Source organism: Xyrauchen texanus, chromosome 30, assembly GCF_025860055.1.
Source record: "Xyrauchen texanus isolate HMW12.3.18 chromosome 30, RBS_HiC_50CHRs, whole genome shotgun sequence".
In the NCBI taxonomy this organism is placed as follows: Eukaryota; Metazoa; Chordata; class Actinopteri; order Cypriniformes; family Catostomidae; genus Xyrauchen; species Xyrauchen texanus.
Window position 1 is genome coordinate 8,333,202 of NC_068305.1, and position 23,138 is coordinate 8,356,339.

A 23,138-nucleotide genomic window follows, 5' to 3' on the forward strand; every position below is an offset into this window, starting at 1 on the left:
GTCATGGTGCCTGTGTGTGTTTTTTGGAGCTTAAACATTCTGGCACCCATTCACTTGCATTATATGGACTCACAGAGATGGATTATTTTCCTAAAAATCTTTGTTTGTGTTCATCTGAAGAAAGAAAGTCATATACATCAGGGATGGCATGAGGGGGAGTAAATAATGAGAGAAGTCTTTAATTTAATTGTTAATTACCTCTTCCTGTGAAGAGTGATGGCCGTCTTTGCAGAATCTCATTCACTGGAGGCACCTTGTCAACAAACTCTTTTCTTCTCAAGGAAAAAGTGTCCATGTACTGTGATATCAGGGTAGAACTTGGATGACATTTCTTCATCTCCTCCACAAGTTGTAATCATTTCGATTCCATGCTTCAGTCATCCTCACCAGCAGGAATATTGGGTAGAAAATGTATTTCAAATCAAGATTTTGGCTTTGCCTTTCCCCTACATTTATAAGAACATCTGTGCATCCAGCTCAGCTCAGTTCGTTTCTACTGTATAATTACCCATTTTAAACTTGATGCTGTTCTTCCAGCCATTCCATCCAGTGGAGGAGCCAGGTTCAGTAAGGCATGGATGTTTTTTGACCAGTTTTGAAATCGTCATCACGGGATATGCTTTGAAGATGTACATAGACTCAACAAGTTTTTCAAGAATTTTGTGCTTCATGTCCCTGGACACTTGCATATATTTCTTGTCTTTCATATATAGAAGGTTTCCTTGGCACAGTCTGTACTCAATATCTACCGGACAATTGGGAATTTCAAATGTCTCTGGCCACTGAGCCTGGTGTACATGAGATGACCCTACTTCAGAGGACAAAGATCTAATGTCTGTGTCAGCTGTGCTTGGTGTAGGAGATGTCACAAGAGAGATTGCCTTTATGGTGGGCCTCTTGGGTAAATCTGCAATGTCAGTGAGGTTGATTAAAATCAGCGTCTTCATACTGGAGAGAAAACTTGTTTTGAAGACCTAGCTTCTCCTCAAGGTTTGTGGTTTCCTATGATGCATGATTTTCCAGATGTCATTTTCATTCACTATCACTCTAAGTATAGTTCTTGTCTCCAGTGTGTCCTGTGGACCTAACAATGAGAAAATCAATTCATTTTACACTCGTGTTTTCAATATTAATGTTCAATTTAGCACAAGATAAAATGTTTCATTGTAACAAATGTCCTGCCCTGAATTTTGTAGGTTGCCAGTGAAAAAGGGTCATTCAAATCAGACAGCCTAGTGACATTCCTGGTTCATGGCAGTACAGTTCATAGGAACTTAGATGATTTATGTACTACGCTGTCTGTCGCTTGCATTCAAACAAAATATCAGTATTGCCTAAAATCAGGCAAACATGAACTTGCACCAGCTGATACAACCATATCTGGACTGTATTTGATGCCATCAGTGCATACTGAAGATGTAACAAGGCCAGTGCTTTGCGTAGCAAAATTCTGCTGAAGTAAGTTCTGTACACTCTCAGGAAAAGATGAAATCAATGTAGATATCACTTTGTCTATCTGGACAGAAGGTTTAAAGAGTCCACGTGGTATGCTATCATTGTTTGATGTCGGACTGCCAGAGTTTGAGAGACGTTTTTGAAATTTTAAGAACTTATGCTTGCCTTCAAACGCATTGTCCAGACATCTCTAAGTGGCCCAAACATCCTTCTTAGTTGTGGATAATGTTCAATGTAGTGGTGCTTGGGACGCAATACAAAATGAGGAAATACTTTTAAAAGCAAACCGCTGTGCTCTGAAAATTTAGCCCCAAGGAAATCAATAGTATCGTCAGTGAATCTGCAGGATGTCACCAGTTCTAGAATGTCTTTCAAAAGCATTAAAATCTCCCATTTTGCATAATTTTCTGGGATATCAAACCCGATCATTAGTGTGAGAAGTCTTAAAAGTGGCCAGTTTTCATGGCTGTATCCACCAATCGTGCCTCTAGAGGCAAATGCAGCTGGAATGATATAAGGCTGATCGGTCTTGTCTATGAATTTGTACTAAAACTGTTTGATTGTTCTGTTCACATTCAAGGGTGATGCACTTTTTAACAAATCATTGAGGCACATTGCCATTTCAATGGGTATGGCACCCTCCAAGAGATCATGCTTGATGTCAGGCGGAAAACCACTGACAGTTTGAAAAATGGTCTAGCTCATTTAAAACACAACTGCCTTTTACACCATACTGTTTCGCCAAATTTGTATCTTTTTTTCTGCTTTGTCCTGGGTTCAAATCCTCCTGACAGTACTTCTTTCTGCTGAATTTCACTCCTTTTCACCTTGCAAAAGCAGCAAGGGTGTTCCACAATGAAATTCTCCTGAAATCCTGCCAAGGAATGAGCACCAATGTTATCAGTAGTCATTGAGAACAATTTCCCTTACACATTCCCCTTACTGCGCCATCAAGACCCCATGATTCTCCAGAGATATAAGATCTTGTACAAGAGGGTGAAGGACTTTCTCATACCCATAGTATTTTACTGCACTAGCTTTGCATTTGTCTGCTGAATTGCCTGAAGAGAAGACCGATGTTTAGATGGAAGATTAGCAAGAACCCAATACACTCTGAACATCTTGTGTTTCTTTTTTGAAGTGCCAAGAGGATTGACAATCTCAAATTCATCAGTGTATAGGGTATGTAAAATCCTGAAGTTCCCCGCCATCAAAAAAAAACCATTCTCACAGTAGTTCTATCTATGAGTTGATTCCATTTGCATTGTCAACAGACAAGAACTTTCTCAAGGACATCTGATCTGTTTAAAAGCACCTGTAACCTATTCAGAATTGGCACATATTCAAATGATTGTAAGTATTTCTCAAGTTTATATTCTATTGGCATAACTATTGGAAATTCTTTCTGAAAATATGATGCATTTTTACTGACTGTAGAGGGAGTCTCACCAGAATTGGTAATTTTCAAGAACAAATTATACTGTATATACTGTATATATACAGCTTTCACGATGTCTCTCAAAACCGAATCACTATCACTGACTCCATGTTGATCTAGGATATGCTGTATGGCTTTACACAAAAGGCGCTTTGTGAGAAGAACGATCTGATTAATTAGTTTAATTATTTCTTGTACTGCTGCATCAGAGATATGCAGAATGGTTTGCATCTTAAGAAAGAGCAAACCTAACTTACCCTCAGGTTGATTCTGTAAAATGATCCAGATTTTGAGTCTGGTCCTCTTCTTCAGAATCCATTGATTCATGGTAAGAAGACATATTTTGTGTAACATTTTGTGGTAAATCTGCAGCTAAATTTGTAACTGCAATGTAGGGATTTAACTTCCTTTGACTGCTGAATTGGTGTTCTTTACATTTGTGAGCATTAAACGTTGAATAAATTCTGCTCTCAAAATTGCATTCTTTGTTTGGGCACTGAACCTTTTCATTCTTTTTTAGATGTTGACGCAAGTGGGAGAAAACAGGGATTCTGTACAAGGTTCCTTAAATTCAAAGAGTGGACAATGAAATATTAAAGGGGTTTCTTTTGATCAACTTGTTTGTTCTGTATCAACATGTTGGGAACGATTTCTTGTTAAATGCACCTTCTATGCATTAAATTACTTAAATGAACACAAACAGTCTGTGTGGAGGCATGGAATTGGGGGTAGTTTTGATGTAGCTTCCATGTTTTATTTGATAATGCTTCAATAGGAGAGCTCTTTTTTCACAGGCAAAAACACAATGCTTATATTTCCACTGCATGTCTCTATCCACAAAACAAGCTGTGCAAATGACGAAAATAAAACGAACCTTCATAAATCTTACAATATAGATCAATAATTTTCAAATCATTGTCTAGTGTTCAAACATTTTAATCTAACGTAATCTAAAAAAAAAATGAAATCACATAAACTATAGGTTTCCCTGTACAACACACCTTATCTAACATTCAAATGTAAATCAGTAATTTAAGTGGCTTTAATGTTTTTTCCACAGTCTACATTGTACACACAATAAAAATAAATAAAACATAAAAACGTTCCTTGATTGAAAACACATTTATCCAAAGATACGTGACTGGCAAATGTTAGACTGCTAATATATATTTACACAATACAACAAGTAGATTATAATACCACAACATCCAATGACACTGTCTAACTCATCTAATCTGATTGTTACATGGTTGATTAATGTAAATTGACTAATTAAGCTATTAAGAAAGTGCCTTTCCCCTAAGCAAGCATGCAAATCAACTCCACCTACAAGTATAACTGCACATGACCACTCACAAAATTATAAAATACTAATTATTTTAAGTAGTGGTTAATTGAATCTGTTGAGTTTAATAACTTTTTGTGCCAAAAAGTTGCCATTGCTTAATTAAACTCAGTAAGGTCAACAAACTTATTCAAAATAAGTTGTAGTCACTTAAATTTATTAGTAAGATCATCAGTTGAATTTCGTCACTTCTCACGCACCTTACAGTCAAGCTGATCCCACAAAACCTCAATGAGTAACACTCTTTTCCAATTATCTGTTGTCCAATGTCTGTGTTTCTTTACCCACTCTAACCTTTACTTTTTGTTTTTCTGTTTCAAAAGTGACTTTTTCTTTACTGTTGTACATGAAACTGTGTTGAGCAGGTAGAATTCAATGAAGCTGTCAGCTGAGGACATGTGAGGCGTCTTTTTCTCAAACTAGAGACTCTGATTTACTTATCCTCTTGTTTAGTTGAACAACATCTCTTTCTGTCCTTGTTAGAGACAGTTTCTCTTTGTCTTTGAAGACTATAGTGTACACCTTTGTATAAAATCTTCAGTTTTTTGACAATTTCAAGCATTGTATAGCTTTCTTTCCTCAAAACAATGCTTGACATATGAGTTTCTAGAGAAAGCCTTTTTTTTTTTTTTTTTTTACCTAAAATTGACCTTAAGACGTGCCAGTGTAATGCATACTGTGGCGAATCAAATACAAACACAAAGAACTTCAATTTTCAACAAACCAAATAGCTTTCAGCAGTGTGTGATACAATGGCAAGTGATTTCTAGTACCAAATTAGCAACTTAGCATGATTACTCAAGGATAAAGTGTTGGAGTGATGGGTGCTGGAAATAAGGTCTGTCTAGATTTTTATAAAAAATGCCTTCTTTTTTTCTTCAAATAATGATGGTGCTGGTTTTTACATCAGTAATATCCCTATTATATTTGTGATCAGTTGAATGCCACTTTGGTGAATAAAAGTACCAATTTCCTTCCAAAACAGCTAAATCTGTACATTATTACAAACTTTTGGCTACCAGTGTATATATGAACACTATGGTTCTAATAAAGTGCCCAATGTGGTCTTCTAATGTTGTAGCACAGCTATTCCTAATAAAGTGCATGGTGAAAGTTTGTGTGTGTGTACTGTATATAATATATACTATATACTATATACTATATATATATATATATATATATATATATATATATATATATATATATATATATATATACACTTTATTAGGAACACCATACTAATACTGTGTTTGACCCCCTTTCGCCTTCAGATCTGCCTTAATTCTACGTGGCATTAATTCAACAAGGTGCTGAAAGCATTCTTTAGAAATGTTGGCCCATATTGATAGGATAGCATCTTGCAATTGATGGAGATTTCAGGGCACGAAGCTCCCGTTCCACCACATCCCAAAGATGCTCTATTGGGTTGAGATCTGGTGACTGTGGGGGCCATTTTAGTACAGTGAACTCATTGTCATGTTCAAGAAACCAATTTGAAATGATTCGAGCTTTGTGACATGGTGCATTATACTGCTGGAAGTAGCCATCAGAGTATGGGTACATGGTGGCCATAAAGGGATGGACATGGTCAGAAACAATGCTCAGGTAGGCCGTGGCATTTAAACGATGCCCAATTGGCACTAAGGGGCCTAAAGTGTGCCAAGAAAACATCCCCCACACCATTACACCACCACCACCAGCCTGCACAGTGGTAACAAGGTAACAAGACTCTACCATCTGAATGTCTCAACAGAAATCGAGACTCATCAGACCAGGCAACATTTTTCCAGTCTTCAACTGTCCAATTTTGGTGAGCTCTTGCAAATTGTAGCCTCTTTTTCCTATTTGTAGTGAAGATGAGTGGTACCCGGTGGGGTTTCTGCTGTTGTAGCCCATCCGCCTCAAGGTTGTGTGTGTTGTGGCTTCACAAATGCTTTGCTGCATACCTCGGTTGTAACGAGTGGTTATTTCAGGCAAAGTTGCTCTTCTATCAGCTTGAATCAGTCGGCCAATTCTCCTCTGACCTCTAGCATCAGCAAGGCATTTTCGCCCACAGGACTGCCGCATACTGGATGTTTTTCCCTTTTCACACCATTCTTTGTAAACCCTAGAAATGGTTGTGCATGAAAATCCCAGTAACTGAGCAGATTGTGAAATACTCAGACCGGCCCGTCTGGCACCAACAACCATGCCACGCTCAAAATTGCTTAAATCGCCTTTCTTTCCCATTCTGACATTCAGTTTGGATTTCAGGAGATTGTCTTGACCAGGACCACACCCCTAAATGCATTGAAGCAACTGCCATGTGATTGGTTGATTTAGATAATTGCATTAATGAGAAATTGAACAGGTGTTCCTAATAATCCTTTAGGTGAGTGTATATATATATATATATATATATAACTAAACCAAACCCAGATACAATTTGCTAAATCAAGATTTGTCTAGAAAAAATAAATAAATATATATAAAATAATGTTAGTACATGATACCTATATATATATATATATATATATATATATATATATATATATATATATATATATGTATATATATATATATTTTTATTTATTTATTTTTTAATAGAAAAATCTTGATGTAGCAGATTGTATCTGTGTTTGTTTTAGTTCAGGCATTCCATTAACCAGAATGGCAGTGAGGAAATTGCAGGTATTTTTATATGTCTCCTCTATCTGGAAAACAGAAAATAATGTTGACTTTATGAAGACCTTCGAATGAATCATGACCACACACCACGAATATCAATATTAGATCTTATCACAGCAAAATCATGTTTAAGTTTGAGGAATGAATTCTGCCGTGCCCCTGATTTGTCTTCATTTATTTACTATAATCAAGTACACACTGTTTCATTGGAAACAGAACATTGCTTTGCTCCTCAAGGAGACCTGCGATACAATGCTCTATCACATCTAACAAACAGTGTTACGTATTCAAACTCCTGCTGGACTCAATGAAGGTGACATCATCCAGGCGACAATGCATATCATTCCAATCTTGCTTTTTTCTTTTTCCCGTCCCAGAAGACAGGTTTGAGCAGAAAGTCTTGTGGCAGGCCGTTGACAGGGATACGGTCTGACGCCATCGATTCTCTCTGTAATACAAGCTTTTCCAGTGTCCCTTTGTCAAAGCCAAGATCTAACATGATAATGCAGATCGCAAGTGAACCAATCGAAACAGAAGCTTCCGGCACTGAGATGACTATCTTGTGAAGAATGACAGAGTGGGAGAGAAAGTGAGAGTAGAATTTTTTTTTCTGAAAGCTTTCAGATCAGAAGTGTAATGCCCATGCAAACTGAGACCACTGTTATTGTAGGTTGAAAAAGTGTTTGTCTAAAACGTTTTAACAATGTCCAATGTGCATTTATTAATTTAGCAGACAATTCTGATGTTGTACAGAGCAAATCTGTACTATCGGCAGTCCTTGCGATGTGGTCAATGAAGTTTAACTGGTAGTCAAACACAACCCCAAGATTTCTGGCTGTCTTGGATAGTTTGATCATTGACAAGTCTAGCTCAATGGTGAAATTGTAATAAGCTACTGGGCTTGCTGGAATCACAAGAATCTCGGTTTTAGCAAGGTTGAGTTGGAGGTGATGTTCTTTCATCCAACACGAGATGTCTACCAGGCAGGCTGAGATCCGTGCAGCTACCATAGGATTGTCATGCTGGAATTAGAGGTAGAGTTGTGTGTGTCATCAATGGTAGCAATGGTAGGAAAAACCATCTGCCTGAATGTCAGGTCACAGAGATGACATGTATATGGATAAGAGGAGGGGCCCGAGGACTGAACCCTGGGGTACCCCAGTACCTAGTTGGTGAGACTTAAACACCACTTCCCTCTAAGACACCCTGAAGGACTTACCTGTAAGATAATACTCAAACCAGCAAAGCACAGTTCCTGTGATGCCCTTTGCCATGAGTGTTGACAGGAGAATCTGGTGGTTTACAGTGTCAAAGGCAGCAGACAGATCCAGCAGTATGAGACAGATGATTTGGATGGAGCTCTTGCCAGTCTCAGAGCTTCAGCAACATGGCAGATTCCATAGAGTGTCTGCTTTTGAAGCCAGACTGTTTGCTGTCTATGCAGGTTGTTATGGGAGAGAAAAGATGAGACTTGGTTGAACATAACTCGTTCAAGTGTTTTCGCCATGAATGGGAGGAGAGAGACAGGTCTGTAGTTTTCGAAAAGTGCAGGATTTAGTGTGGGTTTCTTAAGCAGTGGTGTTGCCTGTTACCTGTTAATAATGTGTCATAATATAACCCCATGTCAAAACCTAACCATAAAGAGTCTGTAGGATAATTTGAAACATAAAGAGTATGTTTTTTATAATGGAAGAATGTAATTTTTGCATTTGAGGAGACGAGGGAGAGTCACCTGATTGGCTGTAGCAAAAGTCGTACGAATTCGTATGAACTAATTAATTGATTTCATATGATTTAATCAACTTAAAGGGATAGTTCAGCCAAAATAGACATTTCTCTGATAATTTTTTCACCCTCATGCCATCCCAGATGCGTATAACTTTCATTCTTCTGCAGAACACAAATGAAGATTTTTAGAAGAGTATCTCAGCTCTGTAGGTCCATAGAATGAAAGTGAATGGGTGCCAGAACTTTGAATTTGCAAAAATCAGAAGAAGAAAGAATGTCATATACACATCTGGATTGGCATGAAGATGAAAAAGGATGAGAGAATACAATTTTTTAGGTAACTATTCTTTTAAGCCAACTTGAAAGTATCTGTATGATTTGTCAGCGAGTGTGTGTTGCACATTTCATACCAATGGTATAATAAGTCTGTGTTTTTACATAGGCATGAAAAAGAGATGAAAATAAAGATGGATAAATATCAATTTTAAAATAATTTAAGAATATAAAAATGAAAAACATCAAGAAATAAATGAATTAAGACTTAAAATTAAGTATGTAATAAATGTACCAAAAGATTAATTAATAAATATCTTCAAAGGAAAGAAAAAATGATGGACAATAATGCAGTGAATCAGTGAAGTGCTGCTCAGACATTGGAGTTAAGTGTTTGAAAAATATCTGAAGATTTCTGACGGACTGCGTTGAACTGCCAAGGTCACTTTAATTATCAAGGTGCCTCTATTACAGACCATTAGAGCTATTATAGATGGGTGATCTCCTTGCCATAGCGTTGTACGACTTCACTTTAGTCGACTGGAGAGAAGATTGTAGAACAGCTCGCGTGTAGTCCCTTGGTTCTTCATCAGGCCTGTGACAGGATGGGAAAATTAATGGGAAATTATTTCAAATAGGGAATATTTTGCACCCAAAATAAATTTTTGTATGGCATGGAGATTGTGAGATGGAATTGGATTTAGCCAGCTGTGAAATCATTTTTCGCAAAGCACACCAGCCAGGGATTTGATGTCGCTGTGAAAACACACCCATCATTGTCAAGCATGCTGTATATACTGTTATTCCTCAATACCTTCTCGTTTAATTTCTATTTACACAAGTTAACATATAATTTACAGTCTTATTTTAGTATATTCTTAGTACATTCAGTAGGGTTCAAAAGTCCAGAGACCAATTTGTTGTGAATTCTTTTGGCTTCAGTACAGTGGCAATAAAAGCCAAATATTTAATTTAGCAAACAAGAATTCTTTATAATATCATGTTTACTACTTTTCTCACACAGGGGGTCCTTCACATGTGGTTTATCAAATTTGGGGGGGGGGGTCCTTGGCATCTAAAAGTTTGAAAACACCTCCCCAATCCAACTGTTAAATTTTGTATTTTTATTTATTTATTTATTTTTTCATAACAAATGCTTCTTAAAAGATTAACTGCATTTTTTAGGTGCATGCGCTAAAACGTCTTTGTTCACATAAGAGCACGCTGTGAGCACACCTGACAGCACAGGACGCACGTGCTGCAGTGCCAGGCGAAAGTATAAGCATAGCCTGTCATAATATTTGGTCTAGAGCAACTAGTCCTGGGTTTCCAATTATTGAATATTTTGCCTTTCACTCCAGTGGCTTCATTAGCTGATGTCATGTCACTAATTTTATGCTCTCTAGCGCTATCAATGTGCTAAGAGATGCCGGTTAATGGCCTGTTATGCATTCATTATTCTTCATATGGATTTCTCCCTGGAAAATTCCTGTTCAGGTCAACTGTGTGAGTCTTGCGCTTATCAGGTTCTTGTTAATGTACAACTGTGAAGGATGCTTTAGTTTCCTCCCCAGCGGAGTATCATTCTTTTATAAATGCTGGTTTCATATTGCTCTCATGGTTCAGCTGTAGACACAGACAGTAGATGGGACATTATTGTTGTCTCTCTGGTGGCCTGTGTGGGCAGAAATTCATTTCAGAGCTGTTACCATCTGGACTGGTGTGGCCTCTGACACCAGCCCTGTGGCTGGTCAGACACGGGCACATCTGTGAGATTTCTGCTTTGATTTCGCTCCCCAGAAAACTGTAGTGAACAGCAGTAAGGCACTAAGGGAGGTGAGGACCCTCGGGTCTCCTGGAGGTTCATCAACTGCACATCTGCTGGTAATGTGACAAGGTCACATCTGTGTTAACTGTCACTCTGCTGGATCAGTCTGCTTCGATCCTGCTGTTTATGACCAATAGCATCATGGCAGTTTGATTGGAGATGTACTTACAGAACATTCAGGTCCAGGCTAGTTTATGCTAGTTTGATGCTGCTGGTCTAGCGAGATCCTGGATCAACTCGTATTGATGGTCCTGAAACATTCTTGTCAAAGCAACATTGTCCTTATCTGATTGGTTGATAGGAATATTGTTTTATGAACAAATAGGATGTTGATCCAGGAACAAGTCCTACTTAGGAAATTCACAGTCAGACAATCAATGGCCAACCCTATCACTATCCTTAAAGGGATAGTTAATACTCACCATCATGCCATCCTAGATGTTTATGACTTTCTGTCTTTTGCATGAAGATTTCTAGAAGAATATCTCAGCTTTGTTTGTCCTCACAATGCAAGTGAAATAGTGACCAGAACTCAGAAGTTCCAAAAAGGACATAAAGGCAGCATAAAAGTAATCCATCCAAGTCTCTAGTGGATAAATCCATGACTTCTGAAGCAATATGAAAGGTGTGCATGAGAAACAGATCAATATTTAAGACTTTTTTACCATCAATGTCCACCTTTGACCATCCCCAACCAGTAGGTGGCTGAATGTGAATGTAAAAGTTGTGGAAGTGAATGTGTAGATTTTCAGTAATAAAAAAAAAAGCACTTAAATATTGATCTGTTTCTCACCTATCATATCGCTTCAGAAGACATGGATTTAACCACTGGAGTCATATTGATTTATTTTATGCTGCCTTTATGTCTCTTGGACCTTCAAAGTTCTGGTCACCATTCACTTGCATTGTGAGGAGCAACAGAGCTGAAATATTGTTCTAAAAAAAGTCATACACATCTTGGATGACATGAGGGTGAATAAATGATGAGAGAATTCAAATTTTGGGTGAACTATCCCTTTAAAGGTCTTGTCTAACAGATCAGAATTACATTTTTCCCATAGTAGATGATCAAATATTCCCCAAATCCAACAGGTTTACACTGACAGAATGTTTAATTAGTCTAAGATTATTCAAACTCCAGCTATCATAAAAATCAAATGTAAACAAACCCACACAAGGCTTTTAAATGTGCACTCAGTGATTTTTTTTTCCCTCATTAAACAGTTTGGCTCTTAAAGAAATAAATTGCGTTTTTGAAACCTATGTATAAAAGCATTACCACTCAAGTGAGATGAAGACCCCAGTCACATCAGTAACCTTCTAAAAGCTGTTTTATTCTACACAGAGAGTGTCCCCTCATGGGGGCAGCCATGTTAGTATCACATGACCAGCCAAATACTACTTGCTTAAAGGGATTGTTCACCCAAAAATGAAAATTCCATCCCAGATGTGTATGAGATGTGTATGTTCCATGCCATCCCAGATGTGTATGACTTACTTTCTTCTGCTGAACTCAAACATAGATTTTTAGAAGAATATCTCAGCTCTGTAGGTCCTCACAATGCAAGTGAATGGTGGCCAGAACTTTAAAGCTCCAAAAAGCACAAAGGGAGCATAATAGTAATCCAGATGACTCCAGTGGTTTAATCCATGTCTTCTGAAGCGATATGATAGGTGTGGGTGAGAAACAGCTCAATATTTAAGTCCCTTTTTACTATAAATTGTCCTCCCTGCCAAGTAGGTGTTGATATGCATACAGAATGCAAATCTACAAGCTTGTATGTGAAAGTGAAAGTGGAGATTTATAGTAAAATGGACTTAAATATTGATCTTTTTCTCAAACACACTTATTACATCACTTCTGAAGACATGGATATAACCACTGGAGTTGCATGGATTACTTTTATGCTACCCTTTCACTTGCATTGTGAGGACCAACAGAGCTGAAATATTTTTCTAAAAATCTTTATTTGTGTTCTACAGAGGAAAGTGTGGGCATGAGGGTGGGGAAAGGATGAGAGAATTTTCATTTTGGGGTAAACAATGCCATTACACTTTCTATACATTTCAAAAATTATATTTTTTTTTAAACTAGAATAAACTTTCAGACTTTGATAAGCCTACATCATAGTTTATTTTTACCTTGTCTTGATCTACAATAGTTTTGCAAGTTTTCTGAGTACATAATATCAATTATAATGAAAAAGAACTGTAATAAATTATACAAAGTGTAAATTAGCATCTTAGACATTTGGACCCCACAATATGCTGTTGGTCAGCTTTGTTGGTCTTTTCAGTGGGTTTGCTCAATGCTGTACTTTATATTTAAATAATAGTATTTATGGATTCTCCTCCTTCAAACGATGAGCAAATTAGTATAAATGGACTCCTCTAGCAGGCATCATCTCCTCCATCCGAGTACGTCGACACTCTTCCACGCTCCAGCTGAGCTCTGTTTCATTAGCCTGTCACACTCAATAATACTTAGAGTCCGGCCCTCTCACCAGGCACTGCAAACTCAATCATTGCTCTGATTTCATAACCCTTGCTTTGTGACGGTCCTTATTTTATCGAGGCACCGATCCAATCTGATTAATGCGGCGTGCACGCATGTGGGATGAAAAACAATGCCGCCGCCTTGTCTGGCCCGGTAGAGAGGGGGAAGGGGTGCTCGTAAATTAGAATTGTGGGATACTAGGAAGTGCCGATGAAGCGGCAGAAGGTGAGCGTCCAGAGACGGTGATGATCAGTGACGGCTCATGAGACGCTGGAGATGGGAGATGATGTATGAGGAGTCAGCCACCATAAATAAACCCAGATAGAACAACAAACCTGACATCTCCTTAGTAGCTGGTAGTGTAGCAATCTACAGTTTCAAAGGAGCTTCCCCATCAATCAGTACATTTACATGCGCAGTTATAATCCAAGTATGTATGACACAATGTGTGATTAAATATTTGAAGGAAAGACATCAGCTGAGGCAGTGCCGGTAATGAATGGCACACATCACCTGTCTTTCGGAGCATGTGCACAATGCTGAGGTGAAAGTAAAGTGTATGCATGACTGAACGAAGCAAAGCTACAAGTGCATTATGTAGATCTGCAATCGTCCGATAGGATTTCAGTCGGACTAAAGCATTTACATGACATTTTAAAAAAGATTCTCTCTGTGTTTCTGTGATTCTGCATCATTTAAACGTGTCTTCTTTCTGTTTTGTCTCTGCCCGCGTCTGGCTGATCCGACAGACAACGGATGACATCGTATCATCGGCGGAATGTTCCAGCGATGACGAGGACCTGGAAGAGTGTGACGGCGGACACACAGGTGGGATGGTTGTGTTACAGTTGTGCTTGCTTAAATCTGGTCTCTCTCTACTCTTTGAGTTGCAACCGAGGGTTGTCCCTCTCAAAGCATCACCCCCGTGAAAACAGTGTAACTGAAAGCAACTTTGAGAAGCAACTTTTGCAGCTTAAAAAGATAATAAATCAAATTCTTAGCATTTGTGTATAGTGATATACAGTGGCCCCAAAAAGTATTTCGACACTTAAGCCACACTTAAAATATATGGATTTCAGTGCATAAGGCAAAAAATCATCAAACCAAATGGCATCTGCACAACAAATGATGCTAGAACTTTTTAACCATTTTAACCGGCTGGTTAACAGGTGATTTTTAATGGATGCATGAAGTCAAGTTCCTATAGGTGTCCTAGCAGAGTAACCACAGGCGTAGGTAATCAATAATTCTAGACATGATCAATTAACTTTTGTTGCAGTGTCCAAATAATTTTCGAATTCTTTTCAAACATACAATCATGTTTTTGTGCAGTGATTTCTTTGAAAATATATACTTAATATAAAATAATTGCCAATTGGTTTGACATTTTGTAATATGATGCAATAACATTAGGTGTGATTTAAGTGTCCAAATACTTTTTCGGCCACTGTAGTTTTAAATGAGCCACATTGTGCTATTTCAAAGTTACACTTGATTATGGGCGGAACATCATTAAACATGGTTATATGTTTATACTAATTTTGTCCTCTCAGATCAAAAGAGAGCCAAACTTTACAAGCAAAAGTACAAAATTAGTATCAAACTCCATGTGGTTCACTCTGATGCTTCAAAATGTATCAGTCCTGTACATAATGGATTTCTTGCCGTGCGTGTGTGTGCGTGCGTCTTCGACAGGTGATACATTTTGAGATGTTTACAAATCAAATGAGAGGCTTTCAGCATAGAGATTTCTTATGTGTAGCAGAACTAACTGCAACAGAAACAACTCCTCCTTCCTGTTTGTTCCTTTGTTTCCTCACATTAAAGGCTTGCCTTTTGTTAAAACATTCCAATAGAGAACAGATATCTACGAATTTCTGTGCTCACACTTTTACACATATAGTTCTGTTTCCTCAAGGTTAAACGAACACATCACAAGACTATGAGACTTAAATGCATAAATTCCCTGCTGGAAATACAAAAAACTGCTTAAAACAGCCTAAAGTGGTTTGCTGGCCTTGGCTGGTTTAATTTATTTAGCTGGTCTCCCAGTCTGGCTAAGCTGGACTTCAGCTGGTCTAGCTGGTCTCCAAAGTGCAAAGTGGTCTAGTTGGTCAACCGGTTTGGCCAAACTGGTTTAAACTGGTCTAGCTGGTCATCTGGTCAGGCTAAGCTGGTTTAAGCTGATCTAGCTGGTTGCCCAGCATGGCAAAGCTGGTTTAAACAGGTCTAACCAGTCTACCAGCTTGGCCAAGCTGGTTTAAACTGGTCTTCTGGACTTCAGCAAATCTATCTGGTCTCCCAGCTTGGACGAGCTGGTTTAAACTGGTCTAGATTGTTTCCCAGCTTGGCCAATCTGGTTTAAACTGGTTTAACCAGTCTCCCAGCTTGGACAAGCTGGTTTAAACTGGTCTAGCTAGTCCTCCAGCCTGGTCAAGCTGGTTTAAACTGGTCAAGCCGCTCTTCCAGCCTGGCCAATCTCATTTAAACTGGTCTAGCTGTTCACCCAGTCTGGCCACACTGGTTTAAACTATTCTAGCTGGTTTAAACTCGTCTAACCAGTCTCCCAGCTTGGCCAAACTGGTTCAAACTTGTCTAGCTGGTCTCCCAGTCTGCCAAGCTGGTATAAACTGGTCTAGCAGGTTTCCCAGCTTGGCCAATCTGGTTTAAACTGGTCTAGCCAGTCTCCCAGCCTGGCCAGCTGGTTTAATTTGGTCTAGCTGGTCTCTCAGCTTGGTCAAGCTGGTTTAAACTTGTCTAGCTGGCCTCCAAGCCTAGTCAAGCTGGTCTTCTGCTGGTCTTCCAGCCTGGCCAAGCTGGTGTTTATACCAGCTAACCACCTAAGGCTGGTTTAAGCTGTTTTTGTTTTTTTCAGCAGGGTTGTTATGGTTGAGATAAAACATGTCAATGTTTTAGAGAACTTGGGATTGGCTGTCATTTTTAAACTCTTGCCATCAGTCATTACAGTGTATGAGACCCTGCTGTTGGTTTTATTGCATACGGGGCCATTACGGATGCAAGGCTTGTTTAGATTATGAACGTTCAGTGGTCTGCTTGCTGACCTGTGCAGGTACATATCAACAAAAGGGCCTTTAATTGCTTCAAAATGCCATCATAGCACTAATTATGGCCCTAAAATTTACAGTGAACTACACCCAGTTCTCTAAAAAGCATATGTCAACTGTTGACTAGCTTTGAACCCTTACCCCCCAATTAAAACCATGTTAGCTGGCATCACGTTTTGTTTTTGGTATTTTCGCTCCAGTTCAGTCTTTCAATTAATAACATCCAGCAAAACAAACGTTAATTGCATTGTCATTAGAGCTTGTCATGTATGTTTAGCTCTATATGGTCTGTCATTACCTGTGACTTGATGGCCCCAGTTTGTTAGTTTAACTACATTTATTTTTCTCAAACTACAAGGTCACTCTTCTCATTATACAAACAGTTACCCCATGCTTCCTAACCTGATGGCAGACAGGTTTGTTTCGATAAATTCGCCCTATCTGTGTTAAATCCAATACCAGCCCCAAGTCCTCTCAAATTCAGTGGCAACAGGAAGTCCACCACAGGACAGCTCCAGTGTTACCTTTCATCTCTCCTCATCCGACATTCGATATGAGTACACTTAGCCACAAACCACCATGCTCATACAATTTCATGTTGACACAGAAATTCACATTTTCAGTCTGACCTTCGCTTCAGATTCCCGTGGATAGTTTGCATGAGACTTTTATGTTCGGTTTCATTTTTGGTTGAACATTTTCATGTGGAAAAACATCTTCCTACTGTATCCTTTCTTTGACATCCTATTCATGTGATTTGGGTTTATTTGCCTTCTTTCCCAATATTTTCTGTTCTTTATCTCTTTTGGGGGCTTTTACTTTGATGTCCTCATCCCTCCATTTTTCAGGATTAAAGTCGTATCCTCTCGTTTCGTCTCATCTTGTGCCGCATGGAATTTTGGTGGTTGAAAAAAAAAAAAGGAATAACTCCTCCTCATTTTTATGTTTCGTGCCATAAGACTGAAATTAAACATCCCCATATTTTATACAACAGGAAATAAAAGGCAACAAAATCTTTTCTTGCCATCATGTATTTTTTTATTTACTTTTTTATTTGCCTTGTCGAGGCAATCCCATTCTGTATCAAGAAAGTTGTGTATGAAAGAATGACCGCCCCCTCCCCCCACCCCTCCATCCCCCAATCTCATCTTTATTTCTGTGCCTTTCTGCATAGACATGTCCGTTTGGATGCAGATGGCATAAAAAGCGTTTTATTGCCACAAAGTATATCTGTTTTTCTATTCTATTTGTTGCCATTGATCAGTCGCATTTGTGGCATGCATCGATTGCAAACTAACCAAACCCCAGCGGGAATTCGCCATCATCTCTTGCATGAACGTGATTGGCTCCATCTTGCGTGCTTCTCCACCCATGAGTGTGCTAACAGGCTGACCGTGTGTGCCGCTGTGCTGTTGTGCATAACATCTGTCTCTGTGTCTTGTCTTTGAGTGTTTTTCTATCTGTCTGATGTCTTGCTAATGTCATTTCTTGTGATTTTGCTCTGAAAGTTCGGTGAAAATGTTGAACATATTTGAACTAATGGGAATTCCACAAGATGGCTAATGATACATTCAATTCAATTCAAATGTGTACATTGTTCCAAAGCAGCTTAAAAAAACTAGAGTATTTTTAAATAGATGAGAAAGGAACCATGCAAGGCCAAGGAGGTAGGTTGCATCAGGGGTGGCATTAACAACAAAAGTGTAATTTTACCGATTTTTAGAACATTGATGGATGATTCACAACACTTTCCCTTAATGTTGATAACTTAAACAAAAAAAAGGTTGTTAATAATAAGGTCTGTTTAGTGTCCCTTCTCACAGTAAATGATGCTAAAAAAGGTATAGGATAGTTCTTTTTTTACAATGAATCAATTTGACGTTTTTGCTAATCTGATTGCATTCAAAGAAAGTTGGCTCGTTGATTTCTCCTATCACAGTTTAATATGCTGAGACAACTAAAAGTAATTTGTAGTTTAAGCCAAAAGGTATAAACACCGTATTGCCATCAAAACATGCTATGATTGTCTTAGCATCCCGACAAGCCTAACACAGCAACATTGATTCCAATTAATGGCTTGATGGGGTGACATATCTGTTTGGCAAGCCAATGGAAGATAACCAAAGTGTTTGGGAAACCTGCTTGAAAACATGATATTTCTGCTATTTTATTTGGTGTCACTATAGTGGCACAGAAACAACACAACTTAGCTTTCAGATAACCACTAAATAAATTACATTCATTATTCTGGATGGATCATAAGTAGTGAAATCTGCCTTAACACTAAAAATAAACTCAGTCAACCCATGCACAAAGTCAACTAACACAGTTTCGACCGAACATCCTTGATGATGGAATCAAAGAAAAAAGCTCCCACTAGTGTAATGAACAAGAAGGAAGGGTCTTTTAAAGAACAAAATGATGTTGTGTCAGTGAGATCCCAGAGGTTTTAGCCTGCTGCCATCTTCTCTGTTGATTAAGATGGAAAAATGTCCCCAAAGCAAGCCATCAGACAGAATAGAGTAGAGAGGTGGACAAAGAACATGGCATTAAAGGAAAAGATCGCTCAATGGGATATTTCACCCAAAAATGAAAATTCTCTCATCATTCACTCACCCTCATAACATCCCAGATGTGTTTGACTTACTTTCTTCTGCAGAACACAAATGAAGATTTTAGAAGAATATCTTAGATCTGTAGGTCCATAAAATGAAGTGAATGGTGTCCAAGGGTTCTGAAGTGATCCAAAATATAACCCCTTTTTCACAATACATCTTGCCATTGCAGTCTCTTGGCACAATCATGATTTAAGGCACGATTACACTTTCTAGTACTTGACACGTGCGTATAGTGTTTAATGGAGCTATAGGAAGTGTAATCAAGCTTGAAACCATGATCGCCAAGGAGAATGCTGTCATGATGTACAGTGAAAAAGGAGTTATATTTTGGTCTGTTCTCACCTAAAACCAATTGGTTTACTTCAGATGACATTGATTTAACCACTGGAGTTTGATGGATTATGGTTATGCTGACTTGATCTGCTTTTTGGAGCTTCAAAGGCCTTGTCACCATTCGCTTGCATTGTATAGACCTACAGAGCTGTGTTCAGTTTGTGTTCTGCAGAAGAAAGAATGTCAAACACATCTTAGATGGCATGAGGGTGAGTAAATGATGACAGAATTGTCATTTTTGGGTGAACTAACCCTTTTATGGATGGACTGATTTTTGAGTTAAGTCAGGCCCTGTTGGTTGTCTATCTGTTTGGAACAGCTCTTAAACATTTTAAAGTTATTTAGTTCAGTGGTTCTCAACAGTTTTTGCCTATGGACAGTGGTGACCAAGCACTGTACCAAAAAAGTAACTATATGCAAAATTCTTAACATAGGATAAATAGGAAAATGTAACATTTTATTTCAATGGATTCATCACAAAATGTATTCTTGTTTCAAATTAACCTGTATTTAATTTAGTCTGGGTCATATTTTGTTTTACCTTAAAGTTTGTTGATTGTTTTCGATGATGAAAACGTGTCATGTTGGTATCGGTCCAATTTTACTTTATACCAAGAGACAGATACATTTGGGCTGAAATACCGTAGAATTTCCAACCTGGTCTCATAAAGTCACATTACTATACCTACATTTTTGCAAAATGATTTTTACTTGACTCGTTGCAGGTATTGTTGCACTTTCCTTGTGAAATGAACCCTAGAGGTGCTACAAAGACTTTTACTCCCTTTCACACAAATCAAGCCAAACTTCAGATTATCAGTTCATAAACTCTTACTTTTAGCCCCATTTCTCACACAATGCTATCTTATGAAATCAAATATTTTAACGTTTGCATTACATAAGCAACTACAATTACAAGCTTGTTAATGTGCGATCAAATTACGCGGTGGCTCTACGCGAGTCTACATGTGAGCCTAAAGTGTCAAAGAAGCACTACAAATTTAGGTTTTCATCGCACATTTGCTTTTTATGTCACTATCAGTTAGGTTTAGGTGTAACATTTAGGGTAGGACAGTGTTCACCTTAAGAATCTCACGAAAGATGCTGACTACCACCCCTGGAGTCGCAAGTTCGTATCCAGGGCGTGCTGAGTGACTCCAGCCAGGACTCCTAAGCAGCCAAATTGGCCCGGTTGCTAGGAAGGGTAGAGTCACATGGGTAACCTCCTCGTGGTCGCTATAATGTGGTTCTCACTCTCGGTGGGGCATGTGGTAAGTTGAGCGTGGATGCCGCGGGGAATAGCCTGAAGCCTCCACACGCACTATGTCTCCGTGGTAACGCGCACAACCAGCCACATAATAGGATGCGTGGATTGACGGTCTCAGACGTGGAGGCAACTGAGATTTGTCCTCCGCCACCCGGATTGAGGTCATTATGCCACCCCGAGGATTTATTGCGCATTGGGAATTAGGCATTCCAAATTGGGGAGTAAAGAAATCTCATATTTTTTAGCGCCAATCAGTAGAGGTAGACGAATATATCAGTTTTACCGATAAATCAGTGTCGATAGTTGCTTTTTGGAACTGTCATTGTAATATATGGCAATAGTTGCCAATATTTGTTTTTTTCATCATTTTGTCATTTCAAAATAAGAGTCCCCTGTGTGTTTCGGGATCGTTTATACTCAAAAGTCCCGCGTTATGCAGCAAATCTTCTTTGTCTGTGCCCGTCACAGTAAAAAAAAGAATACGTAATTTTTTGTGACATTCTATAAATACAATTTTAAAACTATCAGCCAATTCATTGGTTATTTGCCTTTTCCACCACTTTAGTTATCGGAATCTGCAAAATCCAGTATCGGTCCATGTCTACCACTTAGTGGACTTTTCACATCAAAACTGCCGTGATACGTGTAAGGAACCATGTCATATCATTTTCAAAAATCACCCAAAGTCGCATAATTTCATGAGATCAGGCTAAGAATTAGTTTGAAGGTGAAGTTGATATATTTTGCTATCCTATATATGCATGATTTTATGGTTAGCTGCATTTTACTATTTACATTTAGCATTGTTTTTTCCCTGCTATCCGTGACCCCATCAGAACAAACCCGTGACCAATTCCACCAGCTGAGAACCATTGATTTAGTTGACACATTGAGCGTGCAAAAAGGTTAGTTTAATGGTCATATAACAAATCGAGCGGCAGACAGTAGTCGCATGTCTCTGGCTGAGGATACCAATTTAACACCTCGGGTTGCACCGAAATGTGATATGAAGGATTAGCAGCGATCTGAGGCATGCCCAGACGAGCGATGCCAGAGAGAGACATTTAAAAAGACAAACCAGAGGAAACGGCACCAATCATCACTGCAATGATCTGCAGCTGTTTACCTCAGCAGTTACACAGCCTTCTCATTTCCAAAGTTTCCCATTTTCCATGCCGCTGATGAGTTTGCAGAAGCTAAGGTGAGGAGAAATGCTGCGGTCACAGGCCGACACAAAAGGATTTGACTGCAGCGTGCTTTCAGAACTGCAGGGACTGGCTCACACAGCCTCTTTTCTTTAGGGGATCAGGCAGGTTTAGCCCAGCTCACCTGCGGCATTCATCACTGTTTGGGTAGACTCAGCGAAAGAAAGATGGTCACGGAGGTTTGGCATGGATTCGGTTTGGAAAGAGAGAGGGGACTACTGTGAATGTCAGCTGTTACGGTTCATTTATTTAGTTTCACATCTTCTACTCAAAATGGTGAAATTCTGCACCCAACACATTTTTTGAGAGCGTTCGGAGAAAAGAAAGAGTGTGGCGCTACAAATTTGTATACAAATCATTTTCTCAATCAGTATTTTTGTCTTGTTTCCAGTAAAACGAACATAATTGAGAAGCAAAATTAGGAAATAGATTTTTTCTTGTTTTAGATTTAAACTTCACCAAACTTTGTTAGATTTATGCTGAAAAAACAAAGGTAAAGATATTATTCTATGTACATTTCCTTCTCTATTGATCCTGTTTTAAGAATGTTACTTGAAAACAAAATAAAAATACAGATTAGAAAAGGATTTTTGCATTGCAGGAATTAGCTCGCAGAGCTGTAGGCTTAATACCGTGTGGAAGTGTTTGCTATGTAATGGAGCTTAGCCAAAAAGAACATTCCCCCTATCTCAGCTCTGCAAAACAAATACAGTCCCCTCAGACAAGCTCTCAGTGTTTGCACTGAATTAGCACAGTGTGAAAATGATCATTGCTTGTTGAAGTGCCAATGTGAGATTAAAGTATTTACTGTGACATTGGGTTCCTCCGCGCACTGTCTTTGTGTGTGTGGTTACTGTAGATACCTTCATCTTGATCAGGCAAAATATAATCCATTAGCTCAGGACTATCTGGGGAATGAGTGAGAATTACTGGTTGTGATAAGGCAACATTTTCAAGCCTTTAATAGTTTCTAATTTTGCGTTACTTAAATGTCTGGGTTCACTTTGGATCTGTGCATTCAAATTGAATGTCTCTTGAAGTAGTGATAAGACTCATATATCAGCCTCTGCAATTAACCGGGCTTTGATTTGCCAATTAATAAAAGTGTATCTTCCTTGTGTCAGTTAAAAAAATCTTCAGACAGTCTTGGCAATTTTTTACTAACACTTATTTAATACACTTTGGGTATTTCTTATTTATTTTTAGTAAATGTTTATAACCTTAAGGTTTAGGTTACTTGTAGGCTTTGTTGACTTAAAACTTAATAGAGCATTAAAGGGATAGCTCACCCAAAAATGAAAATTCTCTTTATTTACTCTCCTCCTGGTTTCCCAGATGTGTATAACTCTCTGTCTTCTGCTGAACTCAAAAAAAGATTTTTAGAAGAATCTCCAGCTCTGCAGGTCCATACAATGCAAG

General features: G+C 38.5%; 1 protein-coding gene across 2 annotated transcripts in view; it reads left to right on the top strand.

Annotated features, from left to right (window-relative positions):
* Positions 1 to 23,138, top strand: part of LOC127624134 (neurexin-3b) — a 485,619-nt gene that overhangs the window by 453,232 nt on the left and 9,249 nt on the right. For both annotated transcript variants that reach the window (XM_052098814.1, XM_052098813.1), the window contains one exon: positions 13,981 to 14,059. In XM_052098814.1, the coding sequence (XP_051954774.1) occupies positions 13,981 to 14,059 (79 nt within the window). The remainder of the gene's footprint in view (positions 1 to 13,980; positions 14,060 to 23,138) is intronic.